General features: G+C 43.9%; 1 protein-coding gene across 1 annotated transcript; it reads left to right on the top strand.

Annotated features, from left to right (window-relative positions):
* The first annotated feature begins 12 nt into the window (after positions 1-12).
* NUP50 (nucleoporin 50) lies at positions 13-21229 on the top strand. Its single transcript, XM_012507796.2, has 8 exons — positions 13-380; positions 4536-4614; positions 7999-8082; positions 12330-12516; positions 14670-15335; positions 17706-17787; positions 19780-19898; positions 20799-21229. Exons 2-8 carry the CDS (start codon positions 4546-4548, stop codon positions 20999-21001), a joined length of 1410 nt encoding a protein of 469 aa, XP_012363250.1. The 5' UTR covers positions 13-380; positions 4536-4545; the 3' UTR covers positions 21002-21229.
* The last annotated feature ends 877 nt before the right edge of the window (positions 21230-22106 follow it).

The following is a 22106-nucleotide window of genomic DNA, read 5'->3' as shown; positions in this document are numbered from 1 at the left end:
GCCGGAAGCGCCGGCGCGCTTGCGCAGTAGCTGAACGCGGGCGTTTCTTTCCTCCCTTTTTTTCGAATTGGTTTTGGGGGTAGATTCGAGTTACAAAATGGCCGCCCGGAGCGTGTTCGGCGCGGTTCCCCCAGCGGTCTCCGGCTGAACCGGTGCTCTCGCCTCCCTGCCGAACACAGCGTGAGGAGCCCCCCGGGGACATGGTGTTTGAGTCTCTGGGCTTGCCGAGCACCAAGTCCTCTGAGGCCCGCAGCGCAGCACCGGAAGCGGCCGAGCGCACTCAGCCCGGCGACCACCAGCCGCTCTAGACCCCTGCGCCGCTGCGCCCCGTGTTTCGCCGCACCCAAGACCCAGCGAGTGCAGCGGCGGCCGCCGAGGAGGTGAGGGGCGGCGGCTGGCGCGGGAGGGGAACGGTCTGAGGGCGGGAGCCTGGTGCTGAGAGCCCAGGACCGGGAGGGCGGGAGCTCGGGCCTGGGAGGGGAGTGCGAGTGCAGGGCTGGGGACTGGACCGTGGGGAGGGGTTGCGGGTTCAGCGCCGGGGGACGGGCCCCCGGGGAGGGGTGCGGGGCCGGGGGACCAGACCCTGGGGAGGGGCTTACGGGGCTGGAGGACGGGACCTTGGGGAGTGGGGTACAGGGCTAGGGGTCGGGACTCTAGGGAGGGAGCCTAGGTCGGGCGCGCGGGCCGGGCGGGGCTGGCGGGTGGGCAGCGACGGGTGGAGGGTGGGGTGGGATGACAGCGGCGACGCAGCCCGCACTGTTTGTGAAGCGGGGCCCGGGCCTCACCGGGCTGCGGAGTCCGACTCGAGTGAGACTCGCCCGTGCGGCCCCGCCGGAGGTAGGGGGCTGGCAGGGCTGTCCTAGCGTGGTCCTCTCCGTTTTCTTCCTAGCGATTTCTCTCGAGCCTCCTCTCCCCCTGGCCGCTCCTCGTCTCTCTTCTCCTGGGCCCATTACCTCTCTGACGTAGCTTCACTTTCTTACTGCGTTCCCGGGTCATTCATCACCCATTTGCTCGGTTCCGTTAAGAACCAGCTTGGAGGTTAGGTATTTCTGTCTCCTTAGTTGGCCCCCTTGTTCTTTTCCTTCAACAAGGCACTTCACTATTAAGTATAGCCAAATCTGTTTTCGTTTTAAGCTGATGTTGACAAGTTGAGCTCCAAGGGCAGAGCTATACACCAGATGCCAGAGACCACATAACTATATCAGGCACAAATAATGTTTTTTTCCAGTTTACCTAGACTTTCAGTCTCCTACCACGTTGCTTCATACCTAGAAACCATGTCTAATTTGGTGGTTTTTTACCCACAAACGCAAACGTTTTTTAAATTCCCTTTTACTGATTGATTGATTGAGACTGGGTCCTGCTTTGTCACCAGGCCTGAGTATAGTGGTAGCTCACTGTAGCCTGAAGCTCCTGGGCTCAAGTGATTCTCCTGCCTCAGCCTTCCAAGTAGTTGGGGCCACAGGTGTGCGCCACTACGCTCGGGTAATTTTTTATTTCTATTTATTCATCTAATCTATGTCCATCTTTATTTTCGTAGAGACCAAGTTGGTTTCCAACTCCTGGCTTCAAGAGATCCTTCCGCCTCCCTTAAGTTCTTCATAACAGTAGCTAGACATAAGACTCCAGGTGCCAGGCCTTGTTCTGAATATTTTACAGAGGGTTTTTTCCCCCCCACTTCTAGCATAAAAGTAAAATGTATTGTCTGAAGTATCATGCTTTGAAATAAAATAGGGATTTGGTAAAATATTTGTAAAAGTCTGGTTTGTAATCCAAGTTATTCTTCCATGCTACAACTTTTACGTTTTGGAGGAAAAATGGTAGTTTATTGCCTTTGCTTCTAATAAAACCTGTTTCTTTAATAATTTATTGGCCGGGCACGGTGGCTCACGCTTGTAATGACAGCATTTTGGGAGGCCGAGGTGGGCGGATCGTGAGGTCAGGAGATCGAGACCACGGTGAAACCCCGTCTCTACTAAAAATACAAAAAAAAAAATCAGCCGGGCGTGGTGGCGGGCGCCTGTAGTCCCAGCTACTCGGAGAGGCTGAGGCAGGAGAATGGCGTGAACCCAGGAGGCGGAGCTTGCAGTGAGCCGAGATTGCGCCACTGCACTCCAGCCTGGGCGACAGAGCGAGACTCCGTCTCAAAAAAAAATAATAATAATAATAATTTATTAAACCCTTCCTGTGCTCCAGGCGCTGCTCTAAGCCAATGTTTATCTTAACTTTCTTAATACTTCCTGTTCCACAGATGAAGAAACTGAGGCACAAAAATTAAAAATAACTTGCCCAAGTTCTCACAGCTAGAAAATGGCAAAACTGGGATGCCAGCATCTTTTAGTATTTTTTGAAATACTTTATGCGATACCCCAGCTCACTGATCTAATGACAGCAGGACGCCTGCTGTTTGAGCTGGGCACTGTTGGGGCATTTGGAGTATATCTGTAAACAAAACAAAGATCCCTGCATTTTGGTTATGTGCTGATTTGGTGAGTATGTTAGGACGTGGAAGCCCCTACATTTATTTAGACTATTTTACTGTGCCACCTGTCTCTTCATTGTGGGTATGAGTTAGAAGTTAAAATTTTACTATTACAGTTTTTGTGCATTCAGCTCCATCCCTTTTTTCTCCACAGCTAATTTTTTTTTTCCTTTTCTTTTCTTTTCTTTTTTTTTTTTTTTTGAAACGGAGTCTCGCTCTGTCACATAGGCTGGAGTGCATTGGCACGATCTCAGCTCACTGCAACCTCCGCTTCCTGGGTTCAAGAGATTCTCCTGCCTCAGCCTCCGGAGTAGCTGGGATCACAGGTGCCACCACCACGCCCAGCTAATTTTTTTTATTTTTAGTAGAGACGGGGTTTCACCATGTTGGCCAGGCTGGTCTCAAACTCCTGACCTCAAGTGATCTGCCCACCTCGGCCTCCCAAAGTGCTGGGATTACAGGCATGAGGCACTTCGCCAGCCCCACAGTTAATCTTAAATAGCAAACGTGACCATTGGTGACTTCTTACTTCTCTGACCCTTTGGTGGTTGGAGTGGGAAAATTGCCAAAAAGAATCCGTACAGAGACCTGGTTTCTGCACAGTAAAGAATTATGTCTATTCCTGTATTTGTTTTTGTTTGTATGACAAAGATTAATGGCAAAACTTAACCAAGTGTTTTTGGGTGAACATTGAAAAGAGAGGGTTCCCAGCGAATGGAAAGTGTATTTATTTCTCATACTTTATATTTTAGAATCTTGGACTTTAATATCATTTGTAATCAGAAAAATAGCACAAACTTACAAAATTTAAAAATCACTTAAATGTATTAAAAGCTGACAGTCCCTATGTAGTTACTCCACTGGCCATCAAATTGTAGAGGCCTTTGGAATGCCAGTATTTGCATTTTACTTTTAGATACTAAAGAGTGATATGTCACCTTATATCGTAGCGACCACTTTGTAAGGTTGTAATACACTCTGTATATTACACAATACACCAGAATAAGGAAGGTTACTCTGGTGTATCGTGGTGTTGAGGGCAAACAAGAGTGGGGAGAGTATCACGAAGGAGTTCAGGCAGGTTTAACAAGACCTGGCAGGTCCCCAAAACTAATCAGTAAGTTCCTGGGCAAGGTGGGTAGCAGGGAAATGGAAAGGTTTTTTGTCCAGCTGGAGAGTTAGTGAAGAAGCCGGCACAACACTCACAGCGGACCTCTGGGTTGTGGGTTTTTTTGTTTTGCTGTTGTTGTTATGATATTAGGATCAGAAAACAAATTGTAAATTTTAGGGGATGGACAGGAGCACCCTCTTTGGTTAGGCGCCGGAATCCACTGCAGAGTTCACGCTGTTCCCCAACTCCTGCCCCGTCCGCTAATGCCATGGTATTGAAAAGTGAAGCCAATGATTTATTTTTGAAAGGTTATAAGTTCCCAGAATACTAACACATCCATGTTAATCATTTTGAACTTCTAATTGTCTTGGCAATACACAATTTGAGGCAACAAAATGTTCAGTCTTGGGAACCATGTATCTCTGTTGGCTGTAGCCTAAAGAACCGTATTTGTGTTGTGAAGGCGTTTCCAGCCCGTTACTCATATTCTTACTGAAAGATACTCTTCTTTAATGGGTCATCTTTAAGAGAATTTTAAATATTAAAATTATTTTCCTTATGACAAGACTTTCAGTATATGCATAGAAAAAGTTAGTTAAGGACTTTTTGATTACAATACTTCAGATTCCAGATTTTTAAAAAATCAATTGATACTTCATTTTAATTTTTCCAAATGGAGTTGGTTTAGTGTTGTTCAGGAGTGCTGGTGTTCCCTAGGAATCTTCTTCTGCCTCCTGGACAAAGCCTTTATTGATTTGTAACACTGGGAGCCTAACAGCACCATTGTAAAGTTCTCATTAAAGCAGTTTTCAGATGCTTTTTTTTTCTGATAAAAAAATCAGAGATGTTTTTATCTCACTTCATGCTAGAGTGAATTTTTAAAATTCTTTATAAGAATTTATTCTTCTAGAAAAATAAACTCTTCTGTTTTCTATAACTTAGGTTCGAAAACATGGCCAAAAGAAATGCTGAGAAGGAACTGACAGATAGGAATTGGGATCAAGAAGATGAAGCTGAAGAGGTAAAAAGCAGCTTCCCTGAGAATGATTTCCTGTTTCTTCTGCCTGTTACATTCATTTTAGGGTTCCTCATGAAGACTTGTGACAGAACTAAAAGACCTTTCTAAGAACATCATGAATAGGAGATGACAAGAAATTATATGACATGTACTTAGTGTAGATATTTATTAATTATATTTCTGTGACCTCTAGTTAGTGTAGAAGTGTATTACATTTAGATGTGCTTTTCCACTAGTGCCTGCTCCTTAAATATTCTCCTTAGTAGAAGCACTTTCCTCCTGAGTTTCGTATACCTGAAGCATTCTAAACCCATGGTTTGTGGTAAGCCATTTTAGTCATGGCTGAAGGCTGAGTTAAGTGATCTAGTCATGAACTTAGCACACTGCTCAGATGTGAAAGTGGTACACCATCACCATCTCGGTCTGCGCTACTCCGTTTCTCTAATGCTTCTTGGAAGCCTGCTTTATTTCCTTTTCTTAATGGTAGACCTGAGACCCCTAACAATTGCATTTAGAGGAATAAAATTGAGATTGGCCTAGTTCCTTTTCCAGCAAAATAAAAATGGCCTCCCCTGAGGAAATCTGATCATTTTTCCCTTAGAAACAATAGGACTGGGCAGCATAGAGAGACCCCGGTCTCTATAAATTTTTTTTTTTTTTTTTTTTTTTTTTTTTTTTTTGAGGCAGAGTCTCATTCTGTCACCCAGGCTGGAGTGCGCTGGCACAACCTCGGCTCACTGCGACTTTTATCTCCTGGGTTCAAGTGATTCTCCTGCCTCAGCCTCCCAAGTAGCTGGGATTACAGGTGTGCGCCACCACACCCAGCTAATTTTTGTATTTTTAGTAGAGACAGGGTTTCACCATGTTGGCCAGTTTAGTCTCAAACTCCAGACCTCAAGTGATCCACCCGCCTCAGCCTCCCAAAGTGCTGGGATTACAGGCGCGAGCCACTGCACCCAACCCCCCCAAAATTTTTTTTAATTAGTTGAACATGGTGGCATGAGCCTATAGTCACAGCAGTTTGGGAAGCTGAGGCAGGAAGTTTGCTTGAGCCCAGGAGTTCAAGGCTGCTGTGACCTATGATTGCACCACTGCACTCCAGCCTGGGCAACAGGGTGAGACCCTGTCTAAAAAACAAAGAATAAAACACAGCTGTACTTATAGGATGTGGGCGAAGGATTACCCAGGTGCCGAGGCAAGAGACTGAAGGCACAAACTGTTTCAGTATAATACATAAAATAGAATAAGAATAGTCATAATACAAATTAGATACAGAGATGATCATGGGCATTATCAATCATTGGTATAAACATTACTCGTCATTAGCTTTTAATATTACTCTTTGTTGTACTACTAATATAACCAAGGAATAACCGGCAGATGTAGGGTCAGGTGCTGAAGGGACATTGTGAGAAGTGACCTAGAAGGCAGGAGGTGAGCCCTCTGTCACGCCCGCATAAGGGCCGCTTGAGGGCTCCTTGGTCAAGTGGTAACGCCAGTGCCTGGGAAGGCACCCGTTACTTAGTAGACCGTGAAAGGGAGTCTCCTTTACTTGGAAGAGTCAGGGAACACTCTGCTCCACCACCTTCTTGTGGGAGATTGGATATTGTCCAGGCCTGCCAGTAGTCATCCAAAGGCTTGAACCCCTCCCTGTGGTGCTGTCCTTCAGTGGTCACGCTCCTTGTCCACATTCATGCTCCTTCCGTACTCCTGGTTCCTCTTTGAAGTTCTTAGTAGATAGCAGTAGAAGAAATAGTGAAAGTCTTAGAGTCTTTGATCTTTCTGATAAGTGCATAGAAGAAAACGCTGACGTATGCTGCCTTCTGTCTCTGCTTCGGCTACCTAAAAGGGAAGGGCCCCCTGTCCCATGATCACGTGACTTGCTTGACCTTATCAAACCCCCCCGGACTGACCTTATCAATCCCCTGGACGAGTCATCCTCCTTACCCTGCTCCCTTGTCTTCTATGCGATAAATATCAGCACTCCCAGCCATTCGGGGCCACTACTGGTCTCCGTTTCTTGGTGGTAGTAGTCCCCCAGGCCCAGCTGTTTTCTCTTTATCTCTGTGTCTTGTGTCTTTATTTCTTACAATCTCTGTTTCCCCCTTTGGGGAGAACACCTGCAAAGCCCCATAGGGCTGGACTCTACAGTTGTACCGTTTCAGCAGTGTGTTACCCCCAGGCCAGATGACTAAGGAAATCTGTAACCAGGTTAGCCTTTCAGGTTAACAGCATAGTGCTAAGTAAGAAAGGAAAAATTCTAAAACTTGCAAGTGTTTCCAAGGTTATTCTTAGACGGCCATTTCCTTCTTTCGGGACCTTTCTGGTACTAGTACTTTTTTTCTCTACAAGTGTATCTCCTCACATATGTTTAGGGAAACCAGAATCACAAGGATGTGAATGTTTTGACAGGGTCAAAACTGACTTGGTGCTTTTTAACTAAAATCTTTGGTTATGGGGGTTTTTGGTTTTTTGTTGGTGGTGGTTTAAGATCTTAAGCACAGTTACATTCTGGGCTATAGTAACATCTAGATTACCATGTAACTATTTGCTTAGACATTAAAATATTCAGGAATGAAAGAACTCCCATTTGAACATATGCTAATGAAATGTGTGGAAAGATTACATTTAGTTAAGTACATTTAACTTGGGGCAAGTGCAGCCAGACGGTCCCCTCTATGAGTGTAGGACCTATCCCATTAAGTTTAATATGATCTGAAACAACTATAGGTGAGAATTTTTGCATGGGAAATATTTTATTCTGACCCTACAGGGTAAAAGAAGGGTTATAAACTGAAGCCGAAGATATTCAGATTTCTGATGTGGACATCAGAAGTGTGGACGTGAGTGCGCTTTGAGCGCACTGTGGAAGAGCAGTGGTTTTCCATCAAGGTCCTAGGTGCCTCTGTGGCCTTTTGTACGTGGGCAAGTTGGGCAGGACTCATCTTAAAAATCATGTGTATGTTATAAATAACACAATTTATTTATTTATTTTTTTAAGACAGAGTCTTGCTCTGTTGCCCAGGCTGGAGTGCAGTGGCGCTATCTTGGCTCACTGCAACCTCTGCCTCCCGGGTTCAAGCGATTCTCCTGCCTCAGTCTCCCGAGTGGCTGGGATTACAGGTGCCCGCCACCATGCCCAGCTATTTTTTCATTTTTAGTAGCGACAGAGTTTCACCATATTGGCCAGACTGGTCTCAAACTCCTGACCTTTGGCCTCCCAAAGTGCTAGTATTACAGGTGCGAGCCATCGTGCCTGGCCAAAATTTATTTTTTGAGAGGCCGGGCACAGTGGCTCAGTTCTAGCTTGTTGTTGTTGTTGTTGTTGAGCATTTTGTCACCTGTTTGGCTTTATCTTACTGCTGTTTAATTTGTATTGTGTTGCAGGTGGGAACATTCTCCGTGGCCAGTGAGGAAGTCTTGAAGAATAGGGCCATAAAGAAAGCAAAGCGCAGAAATGTTGGATTCGAAGTGAGTGCCCCCTTACAGCTCTTGCTATTAAATACTCATTTGATTTCTGGGTTGCACAGCAGTCCCTCCGCTGGGAGCAATGATACCAACAAATGCTTTCTTAGAATACTTCTTCTTTGATGTAGATCATGGGAGATAGAAAAAAATAAGAGACGCCAGGTCTGGACCTTAAAGAGAGCTTATCCAGTTGAGGAAATAAGATAAATATAGACAGATTCATGTTGAGTGACAATATGGAGAAGAAAAACGAGCAAAGCAATACAGAGGTGGGCTAAGTGGCATCAGATTGGAGGAAGAAAGGAAAACGCAAGGATCTTCTGAGAGTCTTGTCTGCTCCCTGGGATCGAGGCCTGGGTAGGGGGAGCCCTTTCACTATACTAGAAGCATTTTAGGTGTGGATTTTCTTGCTAGTATAGTATACTGAAATGATTCATTCCTGTGCTAAGAAAGATGCAAGATGAGTTGTGACTCTTAAATTGAAATGATGTGCTGATTATTAAGCAGTCACCCCGCATCTTAAGAACTCGGCCCCAGTACGTCCTCTCCCTTCAGGTACATTCTAGACCCAAGAGAGTGTGGTCTTGGTGGCCTGGACGTCTGGTGTTAGGCAGGAGAAGCCGCTTTGAATATCCTGGGTGGCAGCTTTGAAATACACCTACCCTACCCCACGTTTTGCAGTATTTAAAACATCAAGAATAGATTATATTCTTGGGTGTCTCTAATCTGAAAATCCAAAATGCTCCAAGATCTGAAGCTTTTTGAGCACCAACGTGATGCTCCGAGGAAATGGTCATTGGAGGATCTCAAATGGTCAGGTTAGAGGTGCCGCGCCAGGAAGCATAAAGCAGACTTCCTGGGAGCAGAAATACTTCCTTTCCTGAGCGTTCTCCTTAAGGGACATGCAAGTTTATTTCCCTTTTATTTCCAAATAAAAAGGATAGGAAAGGTATATCATTCACACTTTGAGAAGCAATGAAAAGAAATTGTTATTACAAAAATACTCATTACATTGCCAAAGTTTTGATCATAAAATTTATTAAGTTTGAAAACATGTAAGGAAGGGAGCCAAGTAGGTGGCAGTGGTGCGGAGTCAGTAAGACACTTACAACAGCCAGTCACTCAGAGCGTCTCATAAATGGTGGTATGTGTTAATGGGAAAACAATTCAAATTATAAAAATAAACTATTTGCGATTTTCCTAAAATATATGACTATATATACCAATATAGTGTAATTCGAGGCAGAGATACGTAATCCTACATCATATCGATTCTCAGGTGGTTCTGGGTAGTGTTGAACGTCTTTAGAATGCCATGGCTAATGTCATAAGTGTGTGCTCTTTCTCTGCTCCATTGCATGCTTCAGATGCATGAGAGGAGCTTCATTTCCTGACGTAAAAGCTCTTTCATGTAGAATTCAGGTTAACGGGTTGCACTGCCAAGAAAGGAAGTAGGTACAGAGGAAGCATATCTCAGATCCAAGCTAGAGATTAGGTCTTGTGTTTTGTAATTAATTATATTTTGCTTAAAAATTGTATTTCTTATTTGACAAAAATTATATGCTTATGGTGTACAACATGGCGTTATTTTCAGGTGTATAATACATTTCTACCTGCCTGTTGTACAGTAAACTTCTTGAACTTCAGGTTTTTTAACTTTTTTTTTTTTTTTCTGGTCTGATTTTATGAATTGCCTTGACTGGCGGCTAGGTGGTAGACATAGGGGTTGAGCTGAGTGATGTTTGATGGCTTTCACTGAGAAGACACATGGAGGCGGGGACAGCTTCATTAAGGAGGAAGTGGTTGGTCTTGGAAATGTTGTATTTGAAAGGCTTTGGTACACTCAAGTGGAGTGCCCTAGAAGACCACTAGATATACAACAGGAATTATGGCAAGGATGGGCACAGCTCCGGGAGCTTTCGTCATGTGGGGGATTGAGGCCGTGGGAGTGGGGGATTGAGGCCATGGGAGTGGGCGAGAGGAGGCATGCAGGTGGAGGGTCCTACGAGGAATGAGAAACAACAGCTCACTGCAGAAGCCAAGGGAAGCCATTCTGAAGGAGGGGCAGTCACCTGTGCAACCGAAGGAAGGTCAAGAGGTAGAAGCAGTACAGACCATAATCTACAACTTAAGCTGAAGGGACGAGGGAGGGAGAGGGCAGGAGCCCATGGGCAACTAAGGGAAATTCAATGTAGGTGGATAATAGAAATCCACAGATAATTTTAGCTATAACTCTTAGCCTGAAGTTTTCATCAGAACTTGTATATTAGGACAATTAAATGTTGTATCACCCATCAGAATGCTGAAATGTGGCTTTTCCTAAATAGTGGATTCAGTAGATCTGCTAAGCACTGGAGATATATTGGTGAGTAAAAAAAACCAAAATCTCCTTGCCCTATGGAAGAGAACAAATACATAGTATTAATTTTCCCTCTGTAAGTGCCATGGGGAACAATAAAACCAATGAGGGAAATTGAGGGATGTGGGGCTGTGTCAGTACCCATGGAGGAGCCCACATGGGTATTTTCCCTTTTTTTTTTTTTTTTTGAGACAGGGTCTTTGTCGCCCAGGCTGGAGTGCAGTGGCACAATCTTGACTCTCTGCAACCGCCACCTCCTGAGCTGAAGCAATCCTCCTGCCTCAGCCTCCTGAGTAGCTGGGACTACAGGCATGCACCACCACACCCAGCTAATTTTTGCATTTCCATAGAGATGGGGTCTCACTCTGTTGCCCAGGGTGGTCTCAAACTCCTGGGCACAAGTGACCTGACTGTCTCGGCCTCCCAAAGTGCTGGTATTATAGGCATGAGCCACCACACCCGGCCCCTTGATGAATATCTTAATTAACTTTTACTCTGATTTTTCTGAATATCTTTTTTTTGTTTAACTTGTGGTTCTTGAATTTTTGTTATGATTCTAGAGCTAATTTACTATCAGCAATTTCTAAAATCCCTATAAAAACCAAGTGACTTTTAAATTTGTACAAAATCGAAGGCTCTGAAAAGCCACTTAATGGCTTTACAGTTTGTCCATGAATCATTGTTTTAAAATGACAGCTATCAGTTTGGTGTATTTGGAATTTTAAATGATGAAAAATCAAATTTAGAGCAACAGAATCTAAGCTATATTTATTATGTGCATTAAAACTCATACAAGTTAAAATTTTCCATTCTTTGCCTAATTTTATTGCCATAAATACATCAGTGGTCAGTAAACATCTGAAATTCTATAGATGAGATTGAAACTTTGGCTTTGGAAAAACATGCAGTAATATTTAGGCTAACTGGCCCATTTAGTAAATGAAGGGGTTCCAGTTTTTTTGTTTGTTTGTTTTTTTGGTGAAATCATGGTTATAATTCACTCATGTGGAAACTTAAGGTTTGTGAACTGTCTCTTAGATGTTTGGTCTAAGAAGCAGATCACTTCCTATAATGTAATCACTTCTTTGAACAACACAAAAAAGGGCTTCTAAAAATTGTGGTGAGTTTATTTAGCAAAGCACTATAAACTGAGGAACCTTTCTCCAGAAGTTCCAGGGGCAGAGAGGAGCTTTAGAATTATAAGGAATGCCAAACATTTCCAGAGCATTTTAGGTTAGAGATGTGAGCAGGCTAGCACAAAGGGAAAAGGCCTACTAGAAAAACCTTGTTAGAACAATTGAGTTTAAGGAAGCAGTGAGGAAAAGGAGAGTAAAAAGTTGTCCTGGGTTGCTTAGCTAACAGGAACATGTAGATTTGAGACTCGATCATCTAAGTTTTTGTAGGCTGAAAGCAGTTACAAGCTACAGATGTTAAGAAATTAGGCAAATGGATATTTTTAGTTAACCTAACTTGATGTTTTTATAATTTCTTTTGTCAGTAAATGGTCTTTGACTGAGTAGTACATGAAGTATCTTTCATTTGGGATTTAGTTTTATTGAGACACTTCAGTAATTCTGAGGTTGGGTGGTGGGTACATAGGTTTATTGCATTAGTCTTTCTTACCTTTTATGTCCTAAAAATACACATAATATATTTTTTAAATGTCCTTCCTGCCTGTTTCAGGAAAGCATCTTCGAATTGCAAAGCTGTTCTTATGAATAAAATCTTCCCATCTCATTTCTTATTTCTGCTTGTGCCAGCAGTTTGCCTTATAATGCTGACTGCATATGGAGTCTAGGTGCTATTTAGCCAAGATGCTATTGTCACTCACTTGCTTATTTGGTAATAGAAAGTATACTTACCTAATGCGTGCTCCTCCTTCATATTTCAGTCTGACAGTGGAGGAGCCTTTAAAGGTTTTAAAGGTTTAGTGGTACCTTCTGGAGGAGGACGGTTTCCTGGATTTGGTAGTGGCGCTGGAGGGAAGCCTTTGGAAGGACTGTCGAATGGAAACAACATAACCAGTGCCCTTCCCTTCACCAGTGCAAAGGCAGTGGCAGAGCCCAAGGTAGCCTTTGGTAAGTAGCTCCCATCCCCCATCCGCCTGTGTAAGTGTCATCTATGGAAAATAGCTTTGCAAAGATGTTTTTCTTATAGCTACCCTGTGTCTTGGAACTATGTGAGCAAAACCAGGGTAATAATGAAAGAGATGGGACTTAGGGAGGTGTTGGTTATTTACAGAGTAAGTGGGTAGAGCACAGGCTTTTGATCCAAAACATCTCAATTTTGTTCTCAGCTCTGCCGGTTACCAGTTGTGTGACCCTGGCCTCTAAGCCTCAGAATGTTCAATTTTGAAAGGAGAATGACCCTTAGAATTGACCTAGAGTCAAAAGAGAAAAGAAAATGCTATGTAGACCGTTTGTGTGCCAAGGGCTTTCTGTGTGCCTCGCACCAAAGTGGCTCCTGGGAACTCAGATGAGGTTCTCATGGCCAGGGAGCCTCCCACGCTAGGTTTGTGTGGGTATGGGATGTGTTGATTGCCTGATCCTGTTTTGAGGGAATTAGTCAAAAACTCTTGGAATTAGCAACAGAGAATGGGATCATGGGTTAAAAGCTTGGAAATGATCCTGACTGGTTAGGTTGTATTTAGCTGATTATTCTGAAAATGTATACTGTTTGATTTGAATTTGGCAGAATGTTTAGTGTGATTTAAAGTAAGCGCTCTCTGTTAAGTTTTTTTTTTTTTTTTTTCTGAGTTGGAGTCTTGCTCTGTCGCCAGGATGGAATGCAGTGGCACGACCTCTGCTCACTGCAACCTCCGCCTCTGGGTTTAAGCGATTCTCCTGCCTCAGCCTCCTGAGTAGCTGGGAATACAGGCACGCGCCACCATGCCCAGCTAATTCTTGTAATTTTAGTAGAGACGGGGTTTCACCGTGTTGGCCAGGATGGTCTCGATCTCTTGACCTCGTGATCCACCTGCCTTGGCCTCCCAAAGTGCTGGGATTACAGCTATGAGCCACTGCGCCCGGCCTCTGTTAAGATTTTTAACTACAGCCATCCCCTAGTATCCTGGGGATTGGTTTCAGCACCCCCTCGGATGTTCAAGTCCCATAGTCAGACCAGCATAACTCTTAGATAGGAAAAGTGAGTGTTCGTATCCACTGGTTTCTCATCCCTGGAGTACTGCATTGAGACAGAGTCTCGCTCTGTCACCTAGGTTGGAGTGTATTGGTGTGATCTTGGCTCACTGCAGCCACAATCTCCCGAGCTCAAGTGATCCTCCCCCATCAGCCTCCCCAGTAGCTGGGATTATAGGTACACACCACCACACTCAGCTAATTTTTGCATTTTTTGTAGAGATGGGGTTTTGCCATGTTGCCCAGGCTGGTCTCAAACTCCTGAGCTCAAGCGATTTGCCCACCTCAACCTCCCAAAGTGTTGGGATTACATGCATGAGCCACCACACCTGGCTGAGGACTGCATTTCACAGGTGTGGAACCTGCAGGTACAGAGGGGCGACTGTACTTTAATACTGTTCATCCCAGCAACCTTGGGGATTAAGTGTTAATGCGGACCTGCTGTTCTAACAGTGCTGTTTGAAATAGGCATCCTTTTGTCTACGGCCACACCACCCTGGACGCGCCTGATCATAACTCAAATAGGCGTCCTTTTGAAGGAAAAGATTATTTTTAAAATGTGTAGAGCAAGCATATGGTGGTTAGTGTTCTTGTATAAACTTTGAGTTGATCTTTATTAATCGGCTTTACTGATTACTGGTTACTAAATACTACTCCTTGAACACATACTTTTTGAGCTGTCACAAAAGTAGGATACAGTAGGTCGGGCGCAGTGGCTCACGCTTGTAATCCCAGCACTTTGGGAGGCTGAGGTGGGCGGATCATGAGGTCGGGAGTTCAAGACCAGCCTGGCCAACATGGTGAAACTCCATCTCTACTAAAATACAAAAATTAGCCGGGTATGGTGGCGGGTGCCCGTAATCCCAGCTACTCGGGAGGTTGAGGCAGGAGAATCGCTTGAACCGGGGAGGCAGAGGTTGCAGTGAGACAAGATCATGCCACGGCACTCCAGCCTGGGTGACAGAGCAAGACTCTGTCTTGGTGTGGGGGGAGATACAGTAAAAGCAGAAAGTATGAAGGCAGAGTGGCATAAAAATCTAGATGATTTAATCAAATTAGGCTAAATAAATGGTTTAATTGTTAACTTTCTATAGGTTCTCTTGCTGCAAATGGCCCTACCACCTTGGTGGATAAAAAAGTTTCAAATCCCAAAACTAATGGGGACAGTCAGCAGCCCTCCTCCTCTGGCCTTGCTTCCAGTAAAGCTTGTGTCGGAAATGCCTATCACAAGCAGTTGGCCGCCTTGAACTGCTCCGTGCGGGATTGGATAGTGAAGCACGTGAATACAAACCCCCTCTGTGATCTGACACCTATCTTTAAAGACTATGAGAAATATTTAGCAAACATTGAACAGCAACACGGGAACAGTGGCAGGAATTCTGAAAGTGAATCTAACAAAGCGGCGGCTGAAACACAGTCTCCTTCCCTTTTTGGCTCAACAAAATTACAGCAAGAGTCAACGTTTTTGTTTCATGGCAACAAAACTGAAGATACACCTGACAAGAAGGTGGAGGTGGCATCTGAAAAGAAAACGGACCCGTCATCCCTGGGAGCGACAAGTGCCTCATTTAATTTCGGCAAGAAAGTTGATAGCTCTGTTTTGGGCTCGTTAAGCTCTGTCCCCCTGACTGGATTTTCATTCTCCCCTGGAAACTCCAGTTTATTTGGCAAAGATATTACCCAGAGTAAACCAGTCTCTTCACCATTTCCCACTAAACCATTGGAGGGCCAAGCGGAAGGTGACAGTGGTGAATGCAAAGGTAAGTACCAGCTTTGTCGTTGGGTCGAGGTTTGCATAAGATTTGTGTTTCTTGGGAAATGCAGAGACTTTGATTCCAAATACGGGTCTGGATTCACATTGAGATGTCGTTGTCCTCTCCATGTGTGATCTCAGACAGAGCTAATCAGCTTCTCTGAGTTTCAGATTCCTTCTTTATAAAAGAGTAAGACTTATTTTGTAGGATTGTTTATAAGGATTAAAAATAAAATGAATTTGAAAACACCTGACTTTGAAAAGTCTCAAACACACACGGCTTAGCATATAAAAAAACAAGTGAATTAAAGACGTTTTTTGAAAATTGTGTTTTGGAAAAGTTCATCATGAATGTCCCCTGAATTGATTTGTACTTAAGAGATTTGACCGTAAGTAGTCATGTGGCAAAACAGTACTTGACTATACATTAAAAATGTAGACTTTTCATAGCCATAGAGAAGAAATCAACATTGTTTTCCTCCTGTGGGTTTGGAGGCACCTCCTTTCCAGAGGGCAGCAGTGGTGTCTAAGTGATGTCTCCTGTATGTATCGTCAGTACCCCAGACCAGGCACAAGGTCTGAGCCCTCCAGACCTCTGTTATTAGCTTAAAAAGTGGGGTGATGTCATAATGCTGCTTCCTGACATGGTGGTTGTGAACAAATGACGTCTGTGAAGATACCTACTTGTAAGCAGTTAAAAGTGAGGCCAGGTGAGGTGGCCCACACCTGTAATCCCAGCACTTTGGGAGGCCAAAGTAGAAGGTTCACCTGAAGCCAGGAGTTTGAGACCAGCCTGGGCAACATAGCAAGACCCTATCTCTACAAAAATGTTTAAAAATTAGCCACGCCAGGTGGTGGGTGCCTGTAGTCACAGCTACTCTAGAGGCTGAGGTGGGAGTATCTCGAGCTCAGAAGTTCAAGGTTGCAGTGAGCCATGGTTGCATCACTGCACTCCAGCCTGGGCAACACAGACCTTGCCTCAACAAAAGAAAAAGTGTACTTCTCAGACATATGAACATACTGATCCTTGAGGAAGAAAACTGCATTTGCCAATTTGCCACTGAAATACAGTTTTCTAGCAGGAGGCTACACTTCCATTACTGTTTTGCCTTGCCCTACTTTCAAGTATATCCTCAGGCACGGGCCCTCTGGGCACGGGGTGAAATAAGGGTCTCCCCTTTTATTTCTTCTCTGCCTCCCATAAATAAAACAAATGGGGAGTCTTTCCTGAGGCAGGCACTGGGGATTTGAATCGAGTCCCAGTGGATGCAGGACGCCCCTCAGTGAGCGCCTGTTCCTTGTCCCTTGGTTATCATAGTTTAAGCATCAGAAGACTGGGGAGATTAGAGTGATAAGATGGACAGTCGTGTGACCTAATCATCTGAGCATCACAGTTGTTAGAATTGCTTTTTAGTGAGTTTTTATGCAACTGCCGTTCTCTTTAAGAGGATCCTTTTATATATGTGGGTTTTTTTATTTTTTTGAGACAGGGTCTCACTCTGTCACCCAGGCTAGAGTGCAATGACGCAATCATAGCTCACTACAGCCTCTACCTCCTGGGATGAAGCGGTCTTCCCACTTCAGTCTGCCAAGTAGCTGGGTCCACAGGCATGTACCGCCACACCTGGTTAACTTTTATTTTTGTAGAGATAGGGGGGCGTCTCACCATGCTGACCAGGCTAGCGTCGAACTCCTGGGCTCAAGCGATCTTCCTGCCTTGGCCCTGCAGTGTGCTGGGATTACAGGTGTGAGCCACTGTACACAGCCTAATACATGTGTTGAAATAGTGTCTTGTTTAAATAATGGCCTAGGTCTCCCGTGTTTGGGAGACCCCATTAGTGGGGATACCTTTGGTACCAGAGCAGTGACCCACGTGGCAATTCAGACAAAGCTTAAATTACTTAAACTGGGGCTTTGGAATGATTCCTCTGACAACTTGCCCCCTGTAAAAAAAAAAAAAATGTATTTTTCTATCTTTGGCCATTGCTGATACTTGTGGATATAGTCACAGGAATATTCAGGGGGTGAAGGTGTTAAAAACTCATCTGAGATGTAATTTTCCAGTGGGTAATTTGAATATAGAATGTTGATTATTTTTCTGTCATAAGCATGGAGATTTTTCCATTCTAAGGTTTTCTATAGAAGTTATTTTAGAATTAAGAAGTATGTTCCCATTACAAAGGATTCTTATTTTTCACAAAATAGTTAAAATCCTGCAGGTACTCCCTTCTAGCACCCCCCCATTAAGTGTGCATTTTAGTCATCAGTTTACATGGAGTTCTCAGGTGGAGGGTTAGGGTGTTACATAACAAAACTTCTGTCACTTTTTTAAGCTCTGGATTGGAATCTTACTGAATTATTGTCATTTTTATAAAAGGTGGAGATGAAGAAGAGAATGATGAGCCACCCAAAGTAGTAGTTACCGAAGTAAAAGAAGAAGATGCTTTTTACTCCAAAAAGTAAGAACCACCAGAAGCTCCTGGTGCATGTGTTTTATAGACATGGTGGCATGCTTCAGGCTGGAGAACATGCTCACGGCACTTGACTGAGCTTCCAGTTTCGGGGTCAAGCTTTGCCTGCTCTCAAGTGGAACAAGGAACAATTCTTGGCCAGTTTATTTAAGAATCCAGTTCTAGAAATGTCCTGGTGGGCAGATCTCACTCTTTTCTGTCACTTTAGCTCTTTTAAAGTGCTTTAGAGACAGGCTCTTCCATGATCTTCCCAACCCCATCCCATCCCATCCCATCTTCTCTACCTGTGTCTTCCTCCCTCCCCTTCCTCCTCCCCCAACAAAGAAATCGCAGAGTCAGTCACTGATTTCAGGTTTGGCTTCAGGAGGCATCTCTCATCCCTTCCTGGAGACTTGGTTGGCCTTTCTGGATTTTCTCAGTCAAAAAGTTAAGCACAGTAACCGTCCCTTCCTGTTGATGACCTATAAAAACTTTCATCTTCCTTCCAATTAAATGAGATTAGTTTTTACAAAGATATTTGCTGAAAAAACATTTGTGCCATTTCAGAAACTTTCAAAGATGTGTTTTTGTAATGCAAAAATTTCAGAATAATGAACCAGCAGTTTTCCATGTAACAGGTCACTATATCCTGTGGGATTCCCAGGTGTTAGTTTCAAGAACTTTTAAAAGAGGCCAACAATTTCTTCTGTGTTTAAATTTCATTACTCACATGACATAAAGGAGTGACCCAACTTTTAAGATTTTTTTTTTTTTTTAATTAGAATCAAATGAGGCCAGGCATGGTGGCTCATGCCTATAATCCCAGCACTTTGGGAGGCTGAGACAGGCAGATCACTTGAGGTCAGGAGTTCCAGACGAACCTGGCCAACATGGTGAAATCCTGTCTCTACTAAAAATATGAAAATTAGCCGAATGTGGTGGCACACGCCTGTAATCCCAGCTGTTTGGGAGGCTGAGGCATGAGAATTGCTTGAACCCTGAGAAGCAGAGGTTGCAGTGAGCCAAGATCATGCCACTGCACTCCAGCCTGGGCCACAGAGTAAGACTGTCTCAAAATAAATACATAAATCAATAAATGAGCCATGGTTTTGTATAAATAACCTCAGGGAGATATATAGCACAGGAGGCTGGGAAGATAATTTGATTACTTTGTTATTAGACCGTACCCAAGAATGTTTTCCAAATTTATTTCAAAATGTGCAATCAAAAACTGAAGGAGCCTTGAGGAGATTTTTATTTATTTATTTATTTTTTTGAGACGGAGTCTTGCTCTGTCACCTAGGCTGGAGTGCAGTGGCGCGATATCGGCTCACTGCAAGCTCCGCCTCCCGGGTTCATGCCATTCTCCTGCCTCAGCCTCCCAAGTAGCTGGGACTACAGGTGCCCACCACCATGCTCAGCTAATTTTTTGTATTTTTAGTAGAGACGGGGTTTCACCGTGTTAGCCAGGATGGTCTCAATCTCCTGACCTCATGATCTGCCCGCCTCGGCCTCCCAAAGTGCTGGGATTACAGGCGTGAGCCACCGCGCCTGGTTGAGGAGAATTTTTAAAATAAGAAATAGGCCAAGAAAAAAAAAAACGGAGAGGTGGGCGAGATGTAGGACAGTCTTTGTCCTTTATTTGTGCCTGTCTTTAGAGGACCAGATCAGCGATGTTGAGCTCAGGGCCAAAGGAACAGAACAGGGAGGGAGGGGTGTTGAGCCCTGATTTTGACAGTTTCAGAAAGTGTTATAAAAAGTTTCATGGGGCCCATTGTTTAATTTGAAAAAATGGGGAGGAGTTTTAAAATCTCTAAGCAAATTTTCTTATTCTGGTTTTTGCTCAGGCTGTGTTTGGATCAGTTAAAGATTTATCCTGAAGCTTCCTGTACTCTCATTTAATACGGATTTTCCACACAAGTGTGAAGAGTGGTTGTTAGAAAACTGTGTGACTTGATTCATCCTTGAATGCTTGATGGTACCTATTATTTTTCTCCATAGGTGTAAACTATTTTACAAGAAAGATAATGAGTTTAAAGAGAAAGGCATAGGTACTCTGCATTTAAAACCTACAGCAAATCAGAAGACCCAGCTTTTGGTGCGGGCAGACACCAATTTAGGTGGGTACCTTTTATCAGTTGGCACAAAATCATCATCATCACATAGTATGTAAAAGCCTTTACCCTGCTGACTCAAGGTTATTAATATGTTTTTAAACAGAGAGCGCATTCAGGCCAAATTCATCCTATATTTACTTATAGTTTTGAGTCCCAGGATAATAGTGTGTAAGGAAATATAAATGTGTTAGAAGCTGCAAACGAAATGATTTTTCATTTTCCTTTGTGTTAAAAATGTGACCAAGAAGCTAGAGATTAGACCGTTTAATAAACACCCAAGGGAAATTAACCTTTTAAAAGAATCCTTTTTATATAGCAAGTGATCACTAACTGATCGCCGTCCATCCTCAGTTTTAACCTGAAAAGAGTCCACTGCAAGGAGCCTAGTGCCCGGAGGAGGAGGAAGATGGGCAGGCCTGCGGTGGAGCGGGCAGTAGTGGTAGATTTGTACCTGTGTTGCAGAAACTCCAGGGAGGCGTTTTTCTTTCCCGTGGGCTTGACTAGTGAATAATAACATTACGGTCTTGTCACTCTTGCCCAGGGAGCTGCCGCCTCTGTGACAGAGGTGTCCTTTGTTCGTGTGGCGCAGTGAAGACACTGGGTTGTGCCACCGTGTTCTTCCTTCAGTGCAAAAACGGAGTGTTGAGAGGGCCGACGGTTCTGAGCGAGGCTGTTGGCTTTGTGAGAAACGCTGTGTGGGTGCAGAGCCCTGGGCTGGAGGGAGGACGGATGGCCAGTCCTCCCCGTTCTCAGGGAACCAGTCCTGATTTTGTGCCATTCCTGTTGGCTCCCCGTGTTAGATCCATTAAGTTATTTCAGTGTTTAATGTTTAGCATGTTACAGACTCCTTTGGTGGAGCTATAGCTTCTATAATTTTGATGGGTTTTGTTTCTTTGAATGCAGGCAACATACTGCTGAATGTTCTGATTCCACCCAATATGCCATGTACGCGAACGGGGAAAAATAACGTTCTTATCGTCTGTGTTCCAAATCCACCAATTGACGAGAAGAATGCCACCATGCCAGTCACCATGTTGATTCGGGTAAAAACCAGCGAGGATGCAGACGAGTTGCACAAAATTTTACTGGAGAAAAAGGATGCCTGAACACGCGAAGTCGGCTGCAGAATTATTGCCAAGTTGCTGCTTCTTCCACCGCCCCTTAGTCAGTTTTTCTTCTCTTCTTTGACATTCTAAGAACTTACAGATAACTTAAAACTTTTGTGAGGAAGATTAATGTGGCCAATAAAACCTTTAAATGTTAAGTGTCAAGAAACTGCACTCTTCCCTTCTTAAGAACTGCCTAAAGTGTAAAATACATTTGAATGCAATTTTTGGAAGATTTTTTAGTGTTCGTTTGTTTATTAAACTAACCTAAGTGATTTCTTCAAGGACTGCAATCAGGGTATCAATTCACTTTCCCAAAGGCTCTTCCAACCCGTGGGTTTTGGGGTCCACCGCCACCACCAGAGAGACTTTTGAGCAGGTGCCCGGCTGTGTTCAGAAGGAAGCTGGCCTATGTGCTTCTCTCAGGTGGGCTCAGCCGACACGTGAGACTTGTTCTGTTACCAAATGAACCGGGCCGCCACGCTGTGACAGGCGATGTCCTCTGCTTTATTTTTATTTTGAAGCTAAAATGTGAGTACTGAGTGTTCACCTCAGCATTCGAATCATTGGCCTGTAACCCTGTGGGCTGCTTCACGAGAATTCAGGACCTGCATTTTCATTCTAAAAAGAAAGGAACAGCTTGTGAAGGAGACTTTTGGCTTTGTAGTTTCTATTCATGAGGTAGTGTTACTACTTTATCCCCCTAAAGACAAAATGAAGATAAAGGGGGATTGCCAGGAATGGGTTTAAAAGCACAAATTTGGTAGCTTATCATCTACACCATGGAGAGTGAACCCTCACGAAATGCAAGTCACATGAGACCATCCTAGAAAAAGACGCCCATAGGCATTTGTACCGTGATCAACCCCACGCATATGAAAACTATGACCAAGTGATGTGCCTGGGAGCTCTGACACACGAGCCATGTGGATTCACTAGGAAACGTAATAAGGTAATGGAAGAGAAAATCGTGTGTAAATTTTGCCTTTCACTTTAGACAGCAGTATATTATACATTTGATATCTGAAATATCTTTACTTTTTTACGAGTAAGATTCCATATGTCTGTTTGGAAGGGAGCCATGGTTATGCACACAAATATCCAT

The sequence above is a fragment of the Nomascus leucogenys genome, chromosome 7b, assembly GCF_006542625.1.
Source record: "Nomascus leucogenys isolate Asia chromosome 7b, Asia_NLE_v1, whole genome shotgun sequence".
In the NCBI taxonomy this organism is placed as follows: Eukaryota; Metazoa; Chordata; class Mammalia; order Primates; family Hylobatidae; genus Nomascus; species Nomascus leucogenys.
Note: the sequence above shows the minus strand (reverse complement) of the source record. Positions and strands in the feature narration are given on the sequence as shown.